Source organism: Pelophylax lessonae (genome assembly GCF_965119305.1).
Source record: "Pelophylax lessonae genome assembly, chromosome: 4".
NCBI classification, from domain to species: domain Eukaryota; kingdom Metazoa; phylum Chordata; class Amphibia; order Anura; family Ranidae; genus Pelophylax; species Pelophylax lessonae.
In genome coordinates this window covers 429,234,325-429,252,117 of record NC_138771.1, presented here as the reverse complement: position 1 = coordinate 429,252,117, position 17,793 = coordinate 429,234,325, and the positions used below count along the sequence as shown (strand labels likewise).

Genomic DNA, 17,793 nt, shown 5'->3' with positions numbered 1-17,793 from the left:
GGGTGCATCTGCAATTGTCAACGGGGGAGGCGGGGGGGCAGAGTTAGAGACACTCACCAAATATCCATCCAGGATCTATCACTGTGTTGGCCCTGCTGTAGTGGCGGTGTACTCTAGTTTGGCATCCGTCCTGCATACACACAGCAAGCCCCTTCACAGTGTGTGCGTTTGTGTGAGAAAGGGTTGGAATATGGGTGGGGCCACTGTGGCAGGCACAGCACGGGTAGGATGGATCATCAGAGGAGGAGCAGAGTCACTGGACTGGCATGTTGATCACACTGTGCTGTGCACTCCTATTCCTGTCTCACTCGCAGGTTTTGTGCAAATGAGACATTGAGTAAAAAGATCGGTACAGCATAGAGACAGTGCACAGTAACAAACTCCCGAGACAGGTAGCTGCCCAGACAAGTAATTGACCAGGAGGAGACCCTAAATACTGCAGGCAGCAGGTGCACACCGCTGCTAATAAAACTACTGTTAGTGTGCAGTGTACCATGCCACCCCAGCACTGCCAGCAGCTTACCTCTAGATTCGACCGGCACTGATGGGGGCCCCTGGGCTGTGCCTGCTAGATAAGACGGCCCTGCGCGCTGATGCTCTGCTCTCCTCTGTCTCTCTTCCGGCCTCAGTTTGAGTGTACCGCGCTCTCTACCCCTGGTCACGTGATGACCCAGCGGCACCCCACCCACCTGCTGGCAAAGCGTAGGAAGCTGTAGGTGAGAGGAGCAGTCTGCCCATTGGGCTACGTTCTCCCCTCTTTACTGAAAGGAAAAAACAGCTGAGTGGGCGGCGGGCCCCTCAGGTTGGTCAGGCCCCATACATGTGTATGGGCTGTACCCTCCTGATGGCGGCCCTGACTGTTGGTAAGGTGGATGAGTCTTGCAGCAGCATTCATTATGGACTGAAGGGGGGATAGTCCTATGTAAAGGTAATCCCATTGAGGAGGGAGTTGCAGTAGTCGAGGCGAGCGATAACCAGGGAGTTAATTAGAAGTTTGGTGGTGTCCTCGGTTAAAAAGGGGTGTATTCTAGAGATGTTGCGGAGGTAAAGGCGGCTTGATTTGGACAGAGATTAGATGTGGGGCTGAAAGGCCAGTGCAGAGTCCAGGGTTACCCCCAGCACCCTGGCATGTGTGGAAGGACTGATAGTTGTTCCATTGATTTTGACAGAGAATTCAGGGGAAGGGGCATGTGGAGGAGGAAATATTATGAGCTTGGTTTTAGATAGATTGAGTTTGAGGAAGTGGTGTGATATCCAGGCTGATATGTCTGTTAGTAAATTAGTGATGGGGTGAGCTGATGGGTAGAGAGGTAGATTTGGGTGTCATCAGCATAGAAATGGTAGTGGCAGCCATGGGAGGCTATTAGCTGACCCAGGGAGGAGGTGTAGATCGAGAATAGTAGCGGTCCAAGGACAGAACCTTGGGGGACCCAAACAGTAAGAGGAGTTGCAGAGGGGTAAGTGGAATTGTAAGTGACACTGAAGGTACGGTGGTATAGGTAAGATTCGAACCAATGGAGATCGCAGTCATGGTGACCAAGCAAATTTAGTTTTCTCTTACGTCCTCCGACAGTCGCCGTCACTTCATAATCTTCACTAATGGGGTAATTGACCTTTGCTCCGCAGGAGTAGCTAGGCAACAAGATTTGTTAATATCAAAGCTTTTAGCATATCACACCCCTAGGGGGTGGTCCCCTCAGTCAATACCTCCCTGCTTCCTGCATTCTCAACCCAGTTTCTAATGCCTAGCTTAGGAGTAGCTGGCTGATCCTGTGCTGGGGCTTTCAGTCTCAGCCTTCTATCCTCTCTTTGATTTTATTTTGAGTATTTTTCTCTTTCTTTTACTTAGCTGTTCTTTTTCTCAGCATTAGTTTAGTTTCTTCGGATGAAGATGATCATGCGGAGCTGGGTCTCGGACTGGCCACCCTGGATCCCAGGGTTCAGGGCCAGGGGCTTCCCAGCCTGCCATTGAGCGTTCAGCTCAGGTTTCCCTGGCATATTGAACGACCCATCCCTGTTCGCTGCAGGGATGCTGCCTTTGAGGTGGCTACCTCACCGGACGCCATTTGCGGTTTCGCACCGCAGTTCCACTGCGTCCTGGCTGCGACACTCCCTGTCCTCAGTGCAGCGGTTTGGTCGCTGGAGAAGGCTCCCCACGCCATCCGGACTGGTAAGTGCAATTCTATGTGGGGACCTGTCTGTTTTGGGTGTCAGTCTGTGACTGTGTGACCCTGCATGTCTGTGTAGGAGCTGAGCTCCCTGTCAGATTCCTGTGTGGAATAGCTGCCTTTCTGTGGGCTGCGGGGGGGGGGCTCTCCCGCTCTGCTATGTGAGAGTATGGGGCAGACTGGGCTTGGACATGCTGTGCGGCGGCCGCTACTGTGGCCCGCCATTTTTTTGCGGCAAATTATGGTGACCGGCCCTGTGTGGTACGGCGCGGTGTTTTGGCGCCAAACGCCGCCATTTTGGCGGCGATCGATCATACAGCCACATGTCGGCGCCATTTTCTCATTGCCTGAAATGCCTCGGCCCAGCGGCCATGTTTGTGTAGCCTGCATAGGCTTTGTAGGGCGGTCAGTCATTGCATCACTTCCTTTTGCTCTGGAACAGCGATCGGTGGCAGCAGCCTGTGTGGTCTCCAGGTTTTTACCTTTCCTTTTCCTGTATTTCCTTGCTCAGTGTCCTTATCCCTGTGGGGGTCGGTACATACAGTAGTGTGCGGTGGGCTACGCTCGCCGCGGTCTTAAAGGGGCAGTCCTCCTTTTTCAATTATTGCTGCGGCATGGATTCTCAGGATTGCAAGTTTCCTCCCACCTTGGTGGGGGGCCAAGGGGCTGCTGCATCCCCTGAGGGGGCTGATCTGGCTGCTATTGTGGCGAACTTGGCTTCTCAGGTGCAGATGCTAATGGCTGATCGATCCGCAAAACGGCCCAGATTGTCTATTTCCTCTGATTCAGAGGGCGATGGGGCTGCTATGGCTGGAGTGCCCTTCTCAGGGTCTCGCTCATCTCTGGACCTTGGGGGGTCTGAGGGGGAGGCTGAGGTAGAAGGGGTTGATAATTCTCCCCCTGGCTCGCCTGAAGAGCTTGCACTCATGGATGAGTTGGTTGCTTCTATCAAGGAAACACTGCGTTTGCAGGATGAACCATGTCCTCCTGCTTTGATGTCTTCTTATGGGACGCAAAGGAAACGCAAAACAGTGCAGGTTTTTCCCTGCCCTGCGGAATTTCAGCGCGCTGTTGATGAGCAATGGCGCAATTTAAAGAAGCCCTTTACTGTGCCAAGTAAGTTCAAGCTGCGCCCACCACTGATGAGCGTTGGTGTGTGCCGCCTTAGGTGGATCACGCGGTGGCGGTTTTGAATAAATCTACTGCGATCCCTGCTGAGGATACCCCGGTGTTCCGGGACCCTACGGACAGGAGATTGGAGTCTCTTGCCCGTCATGCTTATACGGTTGCTGGTTCTATGCTGAAGCCTATTTTTGCTTCCATTTTGGCAGCCCAGGCTATTGCGGATTGGGCGCAGGTGCTCAGGCGCACCCTGGTGGCTGCCTCTGCTCCACCGACAACATTGGCTATGGTGGATCAAATTCATCAGGGTGTCATGTATTTGTGTGAGGCGGACTTGGATTTAGTCCCTTTTGGCTGCACGCCTCTCAAGTGTGGCGGTATTGGACTGTCGCCTGATATGGCTGAAATGTTGGTCGGTTGACCAATCATCTCGCAAGACTTTAGCTAATTTGCCCTACGCAGGATCTCTCCTTTTTGGCGAGTCTTTGGATACTCTGATAAAGGGAATTTTCGGGGGTAAGAGCACTCTCTTACCCCAAACTCACAAGAATAAGTTTGTTCGCGGTAAGACGAATACCTCGTTTAGGCCCTCTCAGGGGTCCTTTCGTGCCTTTTGGTCGCAATATAAGGGCAAGCCCTTCAAGGGCCAATGCTCCCAGAAGAAGCCGTGGGCAGGTAAGCAGAAGTCCGGCCAGTCCGGGTCCGCTGCCCATACCAATTCGGCCTGAAGGGGCGCCCTCACCCGGTTCGGGGGTGGGGGGGCGTTTGCTCGGTTTTCTTCAACCCTGGCTGGCCCGCATTCGGGACAGGTGGGTTCAGGAAATCGTTCGATCTGGATACAAGATCAAATTTCTCTCTCGGCCGGCGAGCAGATTTTTTCCCTCAAATCTTCAGCTGTCTCCGGAGCGCTTGCAGGATCTGCACCTGGCGGTACGCGGGACCTGCGGGCCCAGGGAGTGGTGGTTCCGGTGCCTCATCGGGACAGATTTCGGGGGTTCTATTCCAATCTGTTCACTGTGCCCAGAAAGGAGGGCAAGGTACGTCCGATTTTGGACTTAAAAGCTCTGAACCGCTTTGTGCGGGTTCGAAAGTTCCGCGTGGAATCCTTGCGCTCGGTGGTGGCTGCCCTGGTTCCGGGGGAATTCATGGCCTCCATCGACTTGAAGGATGCGTACCTTCACATCCCCATTTTCGAGGGTCACCAGAGGTACCTTCGATTCGCCATTGCGGAGGATCATTACCAATTCATGGTGTTACCCTTTGGTCTCGCTTCGGCTCCGCGGGTTTTCACCAAGGTGCTTGCGCCGGTCCTGGCTTTATTGAGAGCCCAGGGCATCTCTGTCTTGGGGTATCTGGACGATATCTTTCTTCGGTCTGCGACCAGTCAGGGCCCGGTGAACGACCTGTCCATCACGATGCAGACTCTGCAGGAGTTCGGTTGGACGATAAATTTTCCAAAGTCAACGCTGTGTCCGTCGGTTCGTCTTCCCTACCTGGGGATGATCCTGGACTCTGTTCAAGCGAAGGTCTTCCTGCCGGAAGACAAGCTCCGGACACTTCAGGACGAAGTCAGGTCCCTCAGGGACAATCAGTGCTCGTCCCTCCGGACGTGTATGAGGTGTCTGGGATTGATGGTCTCGGCTTTCGAGGCGATTCCCTTCGCCTCGGTTTCACACGCGGGATCTTCAGGCGGAGATCCTGGCCAAGTGGGATGGGCGTCCGCAATCTCTGGATCTGCGGATTTCGTTGAGCCGCCTCACCCGAAGGGGTCTTTTGTGGTGGCTCCAGTCCCCGGCGGTGTAGGGGGGCAAGTCCTTTCGTCCTTTGTCGTGGACGGTGATCACCACGGATGTCGGGCTGGGGTGGTGTTCTGGGCGTTCTGTCCGCCCAGGGAACTTGGTCGGAGGAGGAATCCTCCCTTCCGATCAACATTCTGGAATTGCGAGCGATAAATCTCTGCCTTCTGCGTTGGACGGACAGGCTTCAGGGCCGTCCGGTTCGGGTGCAGACGGACAATGCCACAGCGGTTGCCTACATCAACCACCAAGGGGGCACCAGGAGTGCCCGAGCAGCTCGGGAAGTAGCTGACATTCTGTCTTGGGCCGAGACGCACGTCCCAGCGATCTCTGCAGTTCACATTCCGGGGGTGGAGAACTGGCAGGCGGATTATCTGAGTCACCAGACCCTGGACCAGGGGGAATGGTCCCTTCACCCAGATGTCTTTCAGTTGTTGTGTGCGAAGTGGGGTTCCCCAGATGTGGACCTGTTCGCGTCTCGTCTGAACAACAAGGTGGAAAGGTTCGTGGCAAGGACGCGCGATCCTCAAACAGACGCCTCAGACGCGTTAGTGGCGCCCTGGCATCAGTATCGTCTGATGTATGCCTTTCCACCGATTCAGCTGCTGTCCAGGATCCTTCGCAGGTTGGACTCGGAACCGCACACAGTGATTCTGGTGGCGCCAGACTGGCCTCGCCGGTCTTGGTACGCAGACCTCGTGAATCTGGCGGTCGACGCTCCGTGGCGTCTGCCTCTTCGAGAAGATCTCCTGTCTCAAGGACCGATATTCCATCCTGCTTTACCGTCGCTGGCTTTAACTGCCTGGCTGTTGAAAGCCAGGTCCTGAATGATAGGGGTCTTTCCCCTGAGGTCATTCCCACTTTGATCAAGGCTAGAAAAACCTCTTCGGGGAAGATTTACTACCGTACTTGGAAGGCGTATTTTGCCTGGTGTGAGTCCAGGGGGTATTCCCCTCGCTCGTACTCGGTATCGAGGGTGTTGGCTTTCCTTCAAACGGGCGTGGACCAGCGTTTGGCGTTGGCCACGATTAAGGGTCAGATTTCTGCGCTGGCCGTTCTTTCAATGCCCTGTGGCGTCTAATTCTTTGGTTAGCACCTTTGTTCAAGGGGTGCGACACTTGGCCCCTCCTTGGAGGGACCCTTTACCTCCATGGGACTTGAACCTTGTTCTGTCCGTGTTGCAGCATGCTCCCTTTGAGAAGATCAGGGAGATCTCGTCTCTGTTGTCCAAGAAGGTTGCCTTTTTGGTGGCGATCACTTCGGCTCGCAGGGTATCGGAGCTGGCGGCCTTGTCCTGCAGCTCTCCCTACTTGGTGATTCACTTGGATAAGGTGGTCTTACGACCTAACCCTTCTTTTCTTCCGAAGAGGATCTCGGAATTTCACCTCAATGAGGACATTGTCTTACCTTCGCTTTGCGTGAAGCCTAAGCATCCAAAGGAGGTGGCTTTGCATGCCTTGGATGTTGTCCGGGCGATCAGAGTTTACCTGTCATCGACGAAATCCTTTCGCAAGTCGGATTCTCTATTTGTCCTTCCAGAGGGTCCTCGGAAGGGCATGGCGGCGTCGGCTGCGACCATCGCCAAATGGATCAGACAGACCATTGTGCAAGCCTATGCTTTGAAGGGGAAGGTTCCTCCTTTCCCTGTGAAGGCGCACTCTACCAGGTCTCTGAGTACGTCTTGGGCCTATCGTCATCAGGCTTCTGTGGCCCAGATGTGTAAGGCGGCGACTTGGTCGTCCATTCACACCTTCTCAAAATTTTACAAGGTGGATGTTCAGGCATCGGCAGATGCTTCCTTTGGCCATAAAGTTCTTAGTGCGGCAGTGCCTTAGGGTCCCTTGTTTGGGTCCTTGGCTGTTGGGGTGTTTTTACCCCTAGGTTACTTGTTCTTCCTGGGTTGTTGCTCCTGTTGAGCACGTTTTTCCTGTTGCCCAGTTGGTTCTCTTACTTTGGTAAGGTTCTTTTTACTGATGTGGGTACTGCGTTGCTTTAGGCGCGGCTGCGTTTTTCCCACCCCTCATGTCTACACTGCTCTGGGACGTCCCCATTAGTGAAGATTATGAAGTGGCGGCGACTGTCGGAGGACGTAAGAGAAAACGGAATTTTTGTAAAATCTTACCGTAAAATTCCTTTCTCTAAGTCCTCCGACAGTCGCCGCCCCCGCCCCTCTTTTGGGGTTTGTTTATGTACTCTACTGCTATGCTACTGAAACTGAGTTGAGAATGCAGGAAGCAGGGAGGTATTGACTGAGGGGACCACCCCCTAGGGGTGTGATATGCTAGAAGCTTTGATATTAACAAATCTTGTTGCCTAGCTACTCCTGCGGAGCAAAGGTCAATTACCCCATTAGTGAAGATTATGAAGTGGCGGCGACTGTCGGAGGACTCAGAGAAAGGAATTTTTTACGGTAAGATTTTACAAAAATTCCGTTTTTTTGAGGAAGAGGGGGTGGTCAACTATATCAAAGGCAGCAGAGGTCTAAGAGTACGGAGTAGTGACCATTGATTTCAGCTGTTAGTAAGTAATTTGTGGGTTTTAGGAGAGAAGTTTCTGTGCAGTGCTGCCGGTGAAATCCAGACTGAAAGGAGGAGATCAAGAAGGTTATTTTCAATGGTGCTTGCTCAATCAGTTGTAGACTAGACGTGCAAGGAGTTTGGAGGTAAAAGGGAGTAAGGAGATGGGTCTTAGGTTGTTAAGATTGATGGGGTCTAGTGAGGCTTTCTTTGGTATGGGAGTGACTAGTGCATGTTTTAGAGGTTTGGGGAAGATGCCAGTGGGGAGGGAGAGGTAAAGATATGAGTTAAAGAGTGTAGGATAGAGCCAGAGGGTAACCTTAGTATTTGAGAAGGAACAGGGTCCAGGGGGCAGGAAGTTAGGTGGGCGTTAGAAAAAAGTTTAGTTCCCATACAGTAGTTGGGTAAAACAAGGGGAGTATTGATTGTGCAGGAGGACAAGGAGTGTAAGGCGAGGGATAGCTCTGTAAAGATCTCGTCGCGAATTGTATCAATCTTATTTTTGAAGTGATTTGGCAATCTCTTGGGCAGTGAGTAAGTTAGTGGGTGGAGTTAATGGACCACGAAGTAGAGCTTGGAAGGTAGAAAAGAGCTGACGGGGACGGTGTTAATGAGAGTGATAAAATAGGTCTGTTTGGCAGTGTGGAGGCAGGAGTTGTATTTTTGGTGGGCAGATATATATTGACTTAAATCTTGCTGTGACTCAGTCTTACGCCACAGATGCTCAAGAGCATGGCTACGTTTTTTCAGGCGTCTGGTATTGTCTGCCTTCCAGGGTTGTAGCAGTCGGAGCCTGAATCTGTGTGAAGTTTGGGGGGCCAAGGTATCCAGGGTGGATGAGAGTGAACTGTTGTAGACAGAAGTGGCCAGGTTGGGGAAGGACAGCGATGCAATTGCGTTGTAGAGAAAATCTGTAGCAGAAAAAAGAAGTGAAGGGTTAAGATGGCGAAGGTTTGTATGGGTAGTTGGAAGGCAAGGAGGAGGACAAGGAAAGAGTGAAACTAATGAGGTGGTGATCAGAGAGAGGGAATGGAATGTTGGAGAATTTGCGAGTAGTGCCTAGCTAGGAGAACATGAGGTCAAGGCAGTTGCCATTAGAGTGAGTAGAAGCGTATGTCCATTGTTTTAGGTCAAAAGAGGAGGTTAAGCTCAGAAGTTTAAAAGTATAAGGAGTGTTAAGATTAACAGGGATGTAGTAGTCACCAAGAATGATTGTGGGATTTTTAGAAGTGAGAAAGTAGGGTAAGCAGGCAGAGAAGTAATCAAAGAGGCCGATGGATCACAGCAATTCTCAACGAAACTGGAGGAAATAGACAAATACAGTGAGCTTCAAATGAGGAGAGGGACAGATTGCCTAACGACACTACTCCGGCTCGCACTCCTGATCTCAGACTTTTGAGGGTTGCAGATGTAGCAATGTCATCACTGTCTTGATAAAACAAGTGGCAGTTAGGGAACTGATTACCTTTCTCATAGAAAAGCAGGCAGCAGTGACTGGACTCAACCACAGGAATTGAAGACCGTGCAAGACAGGCTACCTTTTTATGGAGTGAAATGCAAGACCACATGAGATGTAAAAAAAGCATGAATGTGTGGCTATTATGCTGCAATCTAGGATAGATGTGTGCCAGATATGCTTGAAAATGAAGATGTTTACATAACAGAACTAAAAAATCATAGGTTATTAGGATTTCTGGTAGCTAGATACTGACTTGGATTGTATCTCTGTTACTTCAATAAACGGGGCATGCTCGCTAGATATGACACCAAGCTATTCATTGGTTAGTAAATTTACCATTTTAAAGTGGTATTAAAGTGGTCCTAAAGGTAGGTTTTTTTTTTTGTTTTTTTTTTTTGTTTTTTTTTTTTTAAATCGTAATGCATTCTATGCATTAAGATAAAAAACCTTCTGTGGGCCGACCCCCCCCCCCCCCCAATATCTTAGGCCCATCTTGATCCATCGATATTGCACGAGAGCCTAGGCTGTGAGGAAGTCACCCTCCTCATTGGCTGAGACAGCAGAGGGTGCCATTGGCTCTCGCTGATGTCAGTCAGTCAGTGAGCTAATGAGGAGAGAGGGGGGAGGGCTGAGCAGCAGAATGGACACACAGAGCAGTGGCTCCGGTGCCCCCATAGCAAGCTGCTTGTGGTGGGGGCACTCGGCTGGAGAGAGGGGCCAGAAGTGGTGGCGGGGGGGGACCTGAGAGGAGGAGAATCTGGCTGCTCTGTGCAAAACCAGTGCACAGAACAGGTTAGTATAAAATGTTTGTTATTTTTAAACAAAAAAAAAAAAACTTTATCACTTTAAACTCCACTTTTTGTTTTTTTGTAATGGGCCCAGGTGGTTGATGGCATAATGTGCTATGGCATACCACACGTTACCAGATTATGACAGATTTGGTTGTCAAACAAAGCCTTCCTGTGTTAAGCTGTCACCGTTCTTGGTGCTTTCACCTCTGCCAGGTCTTCCGTCCCGGTTCGTGCTCTTTGGCCACTTGAATAGCTGGGCGGTAATGACATCACTCCCCTGCATGTGCAAGGGAGTCACCATCCCGACACTGCTTTCTGCAATTATGACACAAGCAGTGTGCACAGAAGGCACAGTGAACTGCACATGCGTGAGTGAGGTCATCGACCAGAACCTAAATGGCACAGATTTCAAAGGTTTTAAAGGTATTTACAAGTTAGACATTTTCTAAGCTTTATTATAGGGCAAAGTTCTGAAGCTGGATTTAATACTGCTTCAACATTCCTCACATTCCAAAATTATTTCTATAAAATATATCAGTGTATTCATTAAGGCAAATAACATTGTCTAAATTCCTGGAAAATGGAGATCTAACATTTTACTGTAGATTAAGGCTAATCCGCTAATATGGGCTCCATTGATGATCTATATTGAATCCCTAATTTGTTTATATAGCCTAAATACTGACAATCCCTCTCTGCCAGCTATATCATAGCGCGCTTTTTATTTCTCAACCTCGAAAAATTCCCACTTACCAGCTAGCATATAGGCTTTCTTGCTTTTAGAATATAGTAGTTGGGAATAATGTCTTTATGTGGATTGCAAATGTAAAACCTATAGAGAATGTCTGAACTTAAATAATATTTTCTGTGCACTAAAGCAGACTAATGCATCTTGTTTCTGTGTCTTATAACACAGGGAATGAATAAGAAGGAAAGCACCAGGTCAGCACAAATGTATATCCAGGAGTTGAAATCTGGAATTAATGATGCAAATCTTTTGGCTTGTTTGGAATCTCTGAGAGTGTCCCTCAATAACAATCCTGTCAGGTAAGCAGTGGTGGAATGGATGAATTGAATTTATCAGATTTCACAAATTAAAGTTGCACTGGTAGCTGTTCATTTTGTACAGCAGTTCATCTTCACATGTAAGGAAGATTCGCCATCAAGTTGAGTGGATCTCTTGAGTTAAATGTTTATATTAGATCAGATTGTACTCAAACACCCACAGTCTCCAGAATTTCTGCTATCAACCTTAGTCAAAGCAATGCTCACTATGCCTACATAAACCGCTTCGGCTGCATTCACATGTCAGCGTATGATCGCGGGCAGAACCGCCGCGGTTCCGCCCGCGATTCGGAGATTTATTGCAAATCGCGGGACGCCTAGCGTTGCCCGTTGATTTGCAATAGCCCCCCAAACGCCGAGCGATGTTGCCGCGATTTACGCCCGCCGAATCGCGGCAACATCGCGCAAACAAAATCGCAGGACGCAATACGCTCCAAAAAAGTACAAGAGCTTCCGATTATACGCTGACATGTGAATGCAGCCTTAATGCTCGAAACAGTGACGCAGCTCAGCTCAGTGAAGGAAAGTGGGAACCATGCAATAGAAAAAATATACTTTTTACGTGTTTTAAGTGGTTGTAAATCCTTACATATACTCAGCGAAGTGACTGGCCTCAGGTGATACGCAGAAAGGAAACAAATCCTCCTAGATAAGTTGCACCGGTTTGTCTGCAGTCTTCTCTTCTCTACATCTGTTTAAAGTGCAGTATTTATAAGCTTATCTGAGCTGTCAGAAAAAAGGGGGCAGGGAGCTAAACTTGCACTCTGCAGAGCTCAGTGAGGAGAGCTGTAAGAGCTGATTGGGAGGGAAGGAACACACCCCCCTTCACTCAGGAACAGAGCTGAGGCTGTCAGTCACTCCCTCCCATGTCACCGTGTTTGTCTTGGTGTCCGGAAACTTGTCAGAAGTGATTGTAGGTGAACAAAGCAGCAGACAAAAATGACATTTAGTGCTCGTAATTGAGACCAGTACACACCATAGAGCAGGGGTCTTCAAATTATGGCCCTCCAGTTGTTCAGGAACTACAATTCCCATCATGCCTAGTCATGTCTGTGCATTTCAGTTTTACAATGCCTCATGGGATGTGTAGTTCCGCAACAGCTGGAGGGCCGTAGTTTTAGGATCCCTGCTATAGAGGGATATGCTTTTGTTCACATTTCATGTCAAAAGTTTACATCCACTTAAAATATTAAAAGATTATTGAGTAAAAACAGAGCTAGCATTAACGCCTCCTTTTTTTAAACACAGTTCAAGTTTTCCTAGACCCTTGCTCCCCTCCCCTTTCCTTCTCTGAATCATCCATTGGTGTCATGTAACCCAAAGAGTACCAGTGCTGAATGACAGATCAATACATTTGTTTGGGGTGCAGCACTGGAGAGAAGGTGATTATTGCAGTGGAAGCTGCTTTTTTTTTGTTTATGCATTCTAAGACCTACAGACTTTTGAGTTTTATGTCAAAGTTGGTGTTGGGCTTTAAAACTTGAAAAGTTATGCGGGAGGATAACACAAAATAATGCAACACCCGCTGTTACATTACTTTGCCAATAAAGTGTCTTCTGCACACCAGCCTGATTTTATATCTAAATTGTATCAACTACCATGCTACTATTTATTGACCTTGTTCTGTAGAAATTAGGTTAGGTAAAGTTAGATCCTAGTTACAAAGTAAAATAAAATAATGACAATAATAGTTGTGGTGTCTTCTCTTGGCCAGGACTTTTCATGTCTAAAATGTTACTGTACTGTTGGTTTAATTAAGCAGCAAAAAGCAGATCCCACATGCTCACAAAATTAATAGTTCAGATTTTCTAGGAAGTTTTGTATTTAATAGGATTAGATCTTGTCATGTGCATTACCAATTCTGCAGATTCTCCCTCTCATTTGCTGCTTAACTCTTCAACTATTTTACTTAACCTCCCTGACGGTATTCCCGAGTGTGGCTCGGGGTGGGATTTCACTGCCATAAGCGGTAACCCTGAGCCACACTCGGGGTACCGCCAGGGAGCTTTGCTGGATCCTGGAAGAGGTTACTTACCTTGTCACCGGGATCCAGCGATGTGTCCCTTCGGCATACGGCGGCCGGATCTTCCGCCCGATGCTTGTGAGCCCCAGCTTCTGTCTCCTGCAACGTGACGCTCGCAGGGGGGTGGAACCGGCGGCAAATTTGAAAAGTAAAAAACACAAACACACTGATTTCATTGCAAAATAAAATGATATTGGTTTGCCCCCCAGTGCCTTTTCCTGCAGTTTTACTGTACTTTATATGTGTATATATATATATATATATATATATGTGTGTGTGTGTGTATATATATATATATATATATATATATATATATATATATATATATATATAGAGAGAGAGAGAGAGATAGGTATCTATCGATCTCTATATATATATATATATATATATATATATATATATATATATATATATATATATATTACTCACACACACACACACACACACATATATATACACTTTAACTTATTTATAGTAATTTATTATATTATAATTTTTGATTTTGTTTCAAAGTTTATCATACCTGAGATGTTATAAAGAATAACGCACAGTAAAAAAAAATCATATGTAAATAGTTGTTTTGGGCTGCTCGTCCTTAAGAATTACATGCAAAATAATTGTACCGCTTTCAGCACCTAAAATCTGAAAGAATCATACCGCCAGGAAGGTTAAACAGTTAAGTATTTCAAAAAAATCTTTAGCTTACTGGTGGTTGGAACTAGGCCCTAAAACTGGGAATTGGGAACACGTGTTGTTCATGGGAATTTATTTGATGACACAAAGGGCTTGATTTACTACAACTGGAGAGTGCAAAATCTGGTGCAGCTCTGCATGGTAGCCAATCTGCTTCTAATGTCAGATTGTTCAATTAAGCTTTGACAAAAAACCTAGAAGCTAGTTTCTGTACAGACATTTTGCACTCTCCAGTTTCAGTTTTTTGATGACTTGGTCAGGGTATTAGCATGACTACCAGGCAGGCAGTATTTGCAGAATGGGACATGCCAGATAAGTTTTTCTTTAAGGATGTCACAAATACAGAAAAATTTAAAGCACAATGCAAGCAGTTTGAGGTTCTGCAGATAAGATGCTAGGAAAAAATCCCCCCCCCCCTTAAAATAAGATGTATAATATGCTTTCCAGTATTGTCATATTCATTTGGTAAAACACTCACCATTTAGACCTGCCTCTTACCTAATAATGTGAAATGTTACCATAATATTTCTGATTTATCCAGTTATTTTTTTATATTTTCTTTTTACAGCTGGGTACAGAATTTTGGTGCAGAAGGTCTTTCCTGCCTATTAGAGATCCTCAGGAGGCTACAAGAAGATCAGTCAATGTAAGTATGGGCATTTGGTTGGCTTTATGATCTACATTGTATTCTAAATATCATGAGTTCCAGTTTTCGAACTACTAATCGACTCAGACACTGTGAAGTATAACTAGCTGATCGGATTTATTGGGAAGGTAGGGCTTAATTTCCTGACTTAATGTTATCTTATCTATCAGACAGCCAGACTGATAAATGTAATTGTGCAATTAATGCATCTAACTTCTCCAGAATCATCCCCTAGCTTCAATATTATCTAAACCACTGTCTCAAAAATGGATGTTCTGCCTCCACTCTGATTTCACTTGCTGATTCCTTATGAATCAGTGACTCAAAAAATGTGGAAGAGAAAGCCAAGCAAGTCGCAATATCAGATGGATTTGAGCATTTGCAGTCTTCATATTTTAATTGTGAAGTGATTCCTTAAGAACATTCCCACGTTTAAATGCGATTGTAAACGATCACCTTGTAAAACAACCCATTCAGTTTAAAATAGAACTGAGAGGCAAAACATTTTTGTAGAGATATAAAAAAATATATATAAATACCTTTTTTTTTTTTCTCTTCTTTATAAATGATCGCATTATCTGTGTTCTCAGCTGCATAAGAGCTGGGGGGAGAAGAAGCAACAGCACATGAGTTCGCCAGTGAATGGCTGTGTGGGGAAGGGGGGGTCTTGTTAGCACAAGTCTGATCATTGGAAGAGAGCAAGCTGAGTTCCCAGCATAACTAGAGAACTGACCACAGTGTGCTTTCCTGCTTAGTGTGGTCAGTTTTTATTAGTAAAGCAGAGGGACTGGCCGGAACACCAGGGATTTCACATAAAGGAAGCAAAGCAAAGAGAACATAATACTTTCTCATACAAGTACATGATGCGGCAGGCACATATCAGGAATGTGAAGTGTTGGGGTAAGAAACACTTTAAGCTTTGTACACATGGGCTGAAAATCACCCTGTTCAGCAGGAACCAGCTGACATTCGGCCCATGTGTACAGCTGTCTGTTCTAAGGAAAGTGGTCTCATGACCGCCTTCTGTCGAATTAACATGCTGGGAAACGGAGCCGATCAGTGCTGTCAACCAATCCGATATAAAGGTGTGAACCTAACAAAGCACTTTTTACAACTAGTATTCAGAGTCAAGGAAGTATGATATTGACAGGTCCAGTTTAATGTGGTAGCAAAGCCTGCTCTGGGATTTTTACCTATAGGTAAGCCTATAAGGCTTACCTGTAGGTAAAATAAATATCTCCTAAATGCGCACCTTTTTGGAGATATTCACCCTAGATGCAGCCAGTGACATAACCAGCGCATGCACTCTTATAGTTTGGCATACCTTGCTGGAACTTCAGAGCTTCGTGCCGGAGCCGAGAGCAGGGGTGACGACGTCGCGTTTCCAGCCAATCAAACAGCCGGAGCACGCTAACCCAGAAGAAAGACCAGGGAAAGATGTTAGCCCTCTTAGCGGTGACAGTGTGCCGCGGAAGGGCTTAGTTCGAAGATAAATATTTCATAATGTGCTAGTATGCGATGCTGTCTAATCAGCATCTTGATATGCCACACCGGTAAGGTGGATGGATTATCTTGGCAAAGGAGAAGTGCTCATTAACACTGATTAGACAGATTTGTGAACAATATTGGAGAGAAATAGGCCTTTTGTGTACATAGAAAATGTCTTAGATTTTTGAGTTCAGCTCATGAAAAATGGGGGCAAAAACAAAAGTGATGCGTTTTATAATTTTGTTCAGTGCATGTGTGTATATGTATGCATGTGTATATGTATGTATGCATGTGTGTGTGTGTGTGTGTGTATATATATATATATATATATATATATATATATATATATATATATATAATATAGAGAGAGAGTTCCATGGGTAGCTACGGTACTCTATGCTTGAAGTAAATAAATGCTCTCCCACAAAGAAATCCATATAAATACAAAACTGGTTTATATATATATATATTCACACACACACCAGTGACCACTTAGCCTTTTTTTCTGCAGTTATTCTTCTGTGTATCTGAATGTAAACTGTTAATTGTTGTACACTATCCAAATTCTCTTGAATTTACTTAGCAGCCAGGACAGTAGACTCAAAACACAAAGTAGCCATTAAATTTTGTTTTGCGGATCTTCTTAAAATCAGAATTCATTTCTTTATCCTTTTATTATAGGTCTCGTGATTCTAAAAGTGAGCATGAAATCATCAGATGTTTAAAGGCTTTTATGAACAATAATGTAAGTATAATTAATCCTAAATCGCATTTAGGGCTCTTGTACAGGGTCATCTGAGCCTGTTCAGCCTAACTATAGCCATATTTTTTCCACCTTGGTGCAATGTACAGCCTGTTATTAACATGAATAGCTATGTACTCAGATTGCAATAGCACAGCCGTATACAGTACTTGCATATAGAGCTTACAAAACCGTGATACCTAAAGTAAGCACCCAAGCGCTCAGTGAGGACACGTATCTACTAGCTGTATAATATACAATGCTGCTACTTAAAAAAGATAATATGAAAGGCGGAATACATATAAATTAAAACATAAAATAAAATATTCCAGTAGCGCAAAGATGGTGACACCCCTCACCATCTAACAATCTGTGACCATGACTGCTAGTGCATAAACAATCTGAATACAGTCAATATAAGTTCCACCAAGACAGCAGGAATAATAGCAATAATAGCGACAGTCCACAATTGTTATTCCTGGGATGTTAAATAGTATGTGCAGGTATACTGGATCACCATGACCGCCACCACCGTGCTCGAAGGGGGGAGAAGCAGTGCAAACTCACCAACTCCACTGGCTCAGTTCCTCTCGTGACTGAGCAGACAAGCCTGATGCAAAACACATCCACTAAGGGGTCCAAAGTAGGCACAGCGGTAAATGATCAGTCGGGCTCAGCAACATGTAGGGGAAAGAACAATGCTCCACTAGTGTGATAATGCTTACACCACTTTATTAACCACATAAAACAAGTATTGCACTCGCATGTATCCAGTAAAACATCCGCATATCATAACATAGGGAGGTGTGCACCCTTCGGGACTCGTGTCCAGACTCCACGCCGTGGACCGCGCGCCTTCCGGGTGTCCAAGCTCCTTGTACACAAGGTGAGGTTACGCCGCCTGGTCACGCCCCACATATGCCCCATATACAGTACTGTGCAAAAGTGTTAAAAAGAATGCTTTCAGAGATAGAAGTGTTCATTTACTTTCCATTTTGTGTATTGATAAAAATAAACAGAAGAGAAATCCAAATCAAATCAATATTCGGTGTGGCCGGCCTTTGCCTTCAAAACAGCATCAATTCTTCTAGGTACACTTGCACACCGAGGTACATCTACAAAAGAGTGCAAACGAACTATACAAAATGTGGTGTAAGTGCCCATTCACACTACCGCGACTTGTCAGGGGGCTGGTCAGCCTGACAAGTCGCGGTCCATGCAGTGCTACGGGAACCGTTCTAATAGGGGCGACTCAAGTCGCTCCGACTTAGAAAGTAGTTCCTG

At 46.4% G+C, this 17,793-nt stretch overlaps 1 protein-coding gene across 1 annotated transcript in view; it reads left to right on the top strand.

Annotated features, from left to right (window-relative positions):
- The window catches only part of DIAPH1 (diaphanous related formin 1), a 533,606-nt gene that overhangs the window by 158,885 nt on the left and 356,928 nt on the right, over positions 1–17,793 (top strand). Inside the window, exons 5-7 of the mRNA XM_082252909.1 lie at positions 10,769–10,899; positions 14,202–14,279; positions 16,449–16,512. Coding sequence (XP_082109035.1) covers positions 10,769–10,899; positions 14,202–14,279; positions 16,449–16,512 — 273 coding nt within the window. The remainder of the gene's footprint in view (positions 1–10,768; positions 10,900–14,201; positions 14,280–16,448; positions 16,513–17,793) is intronic.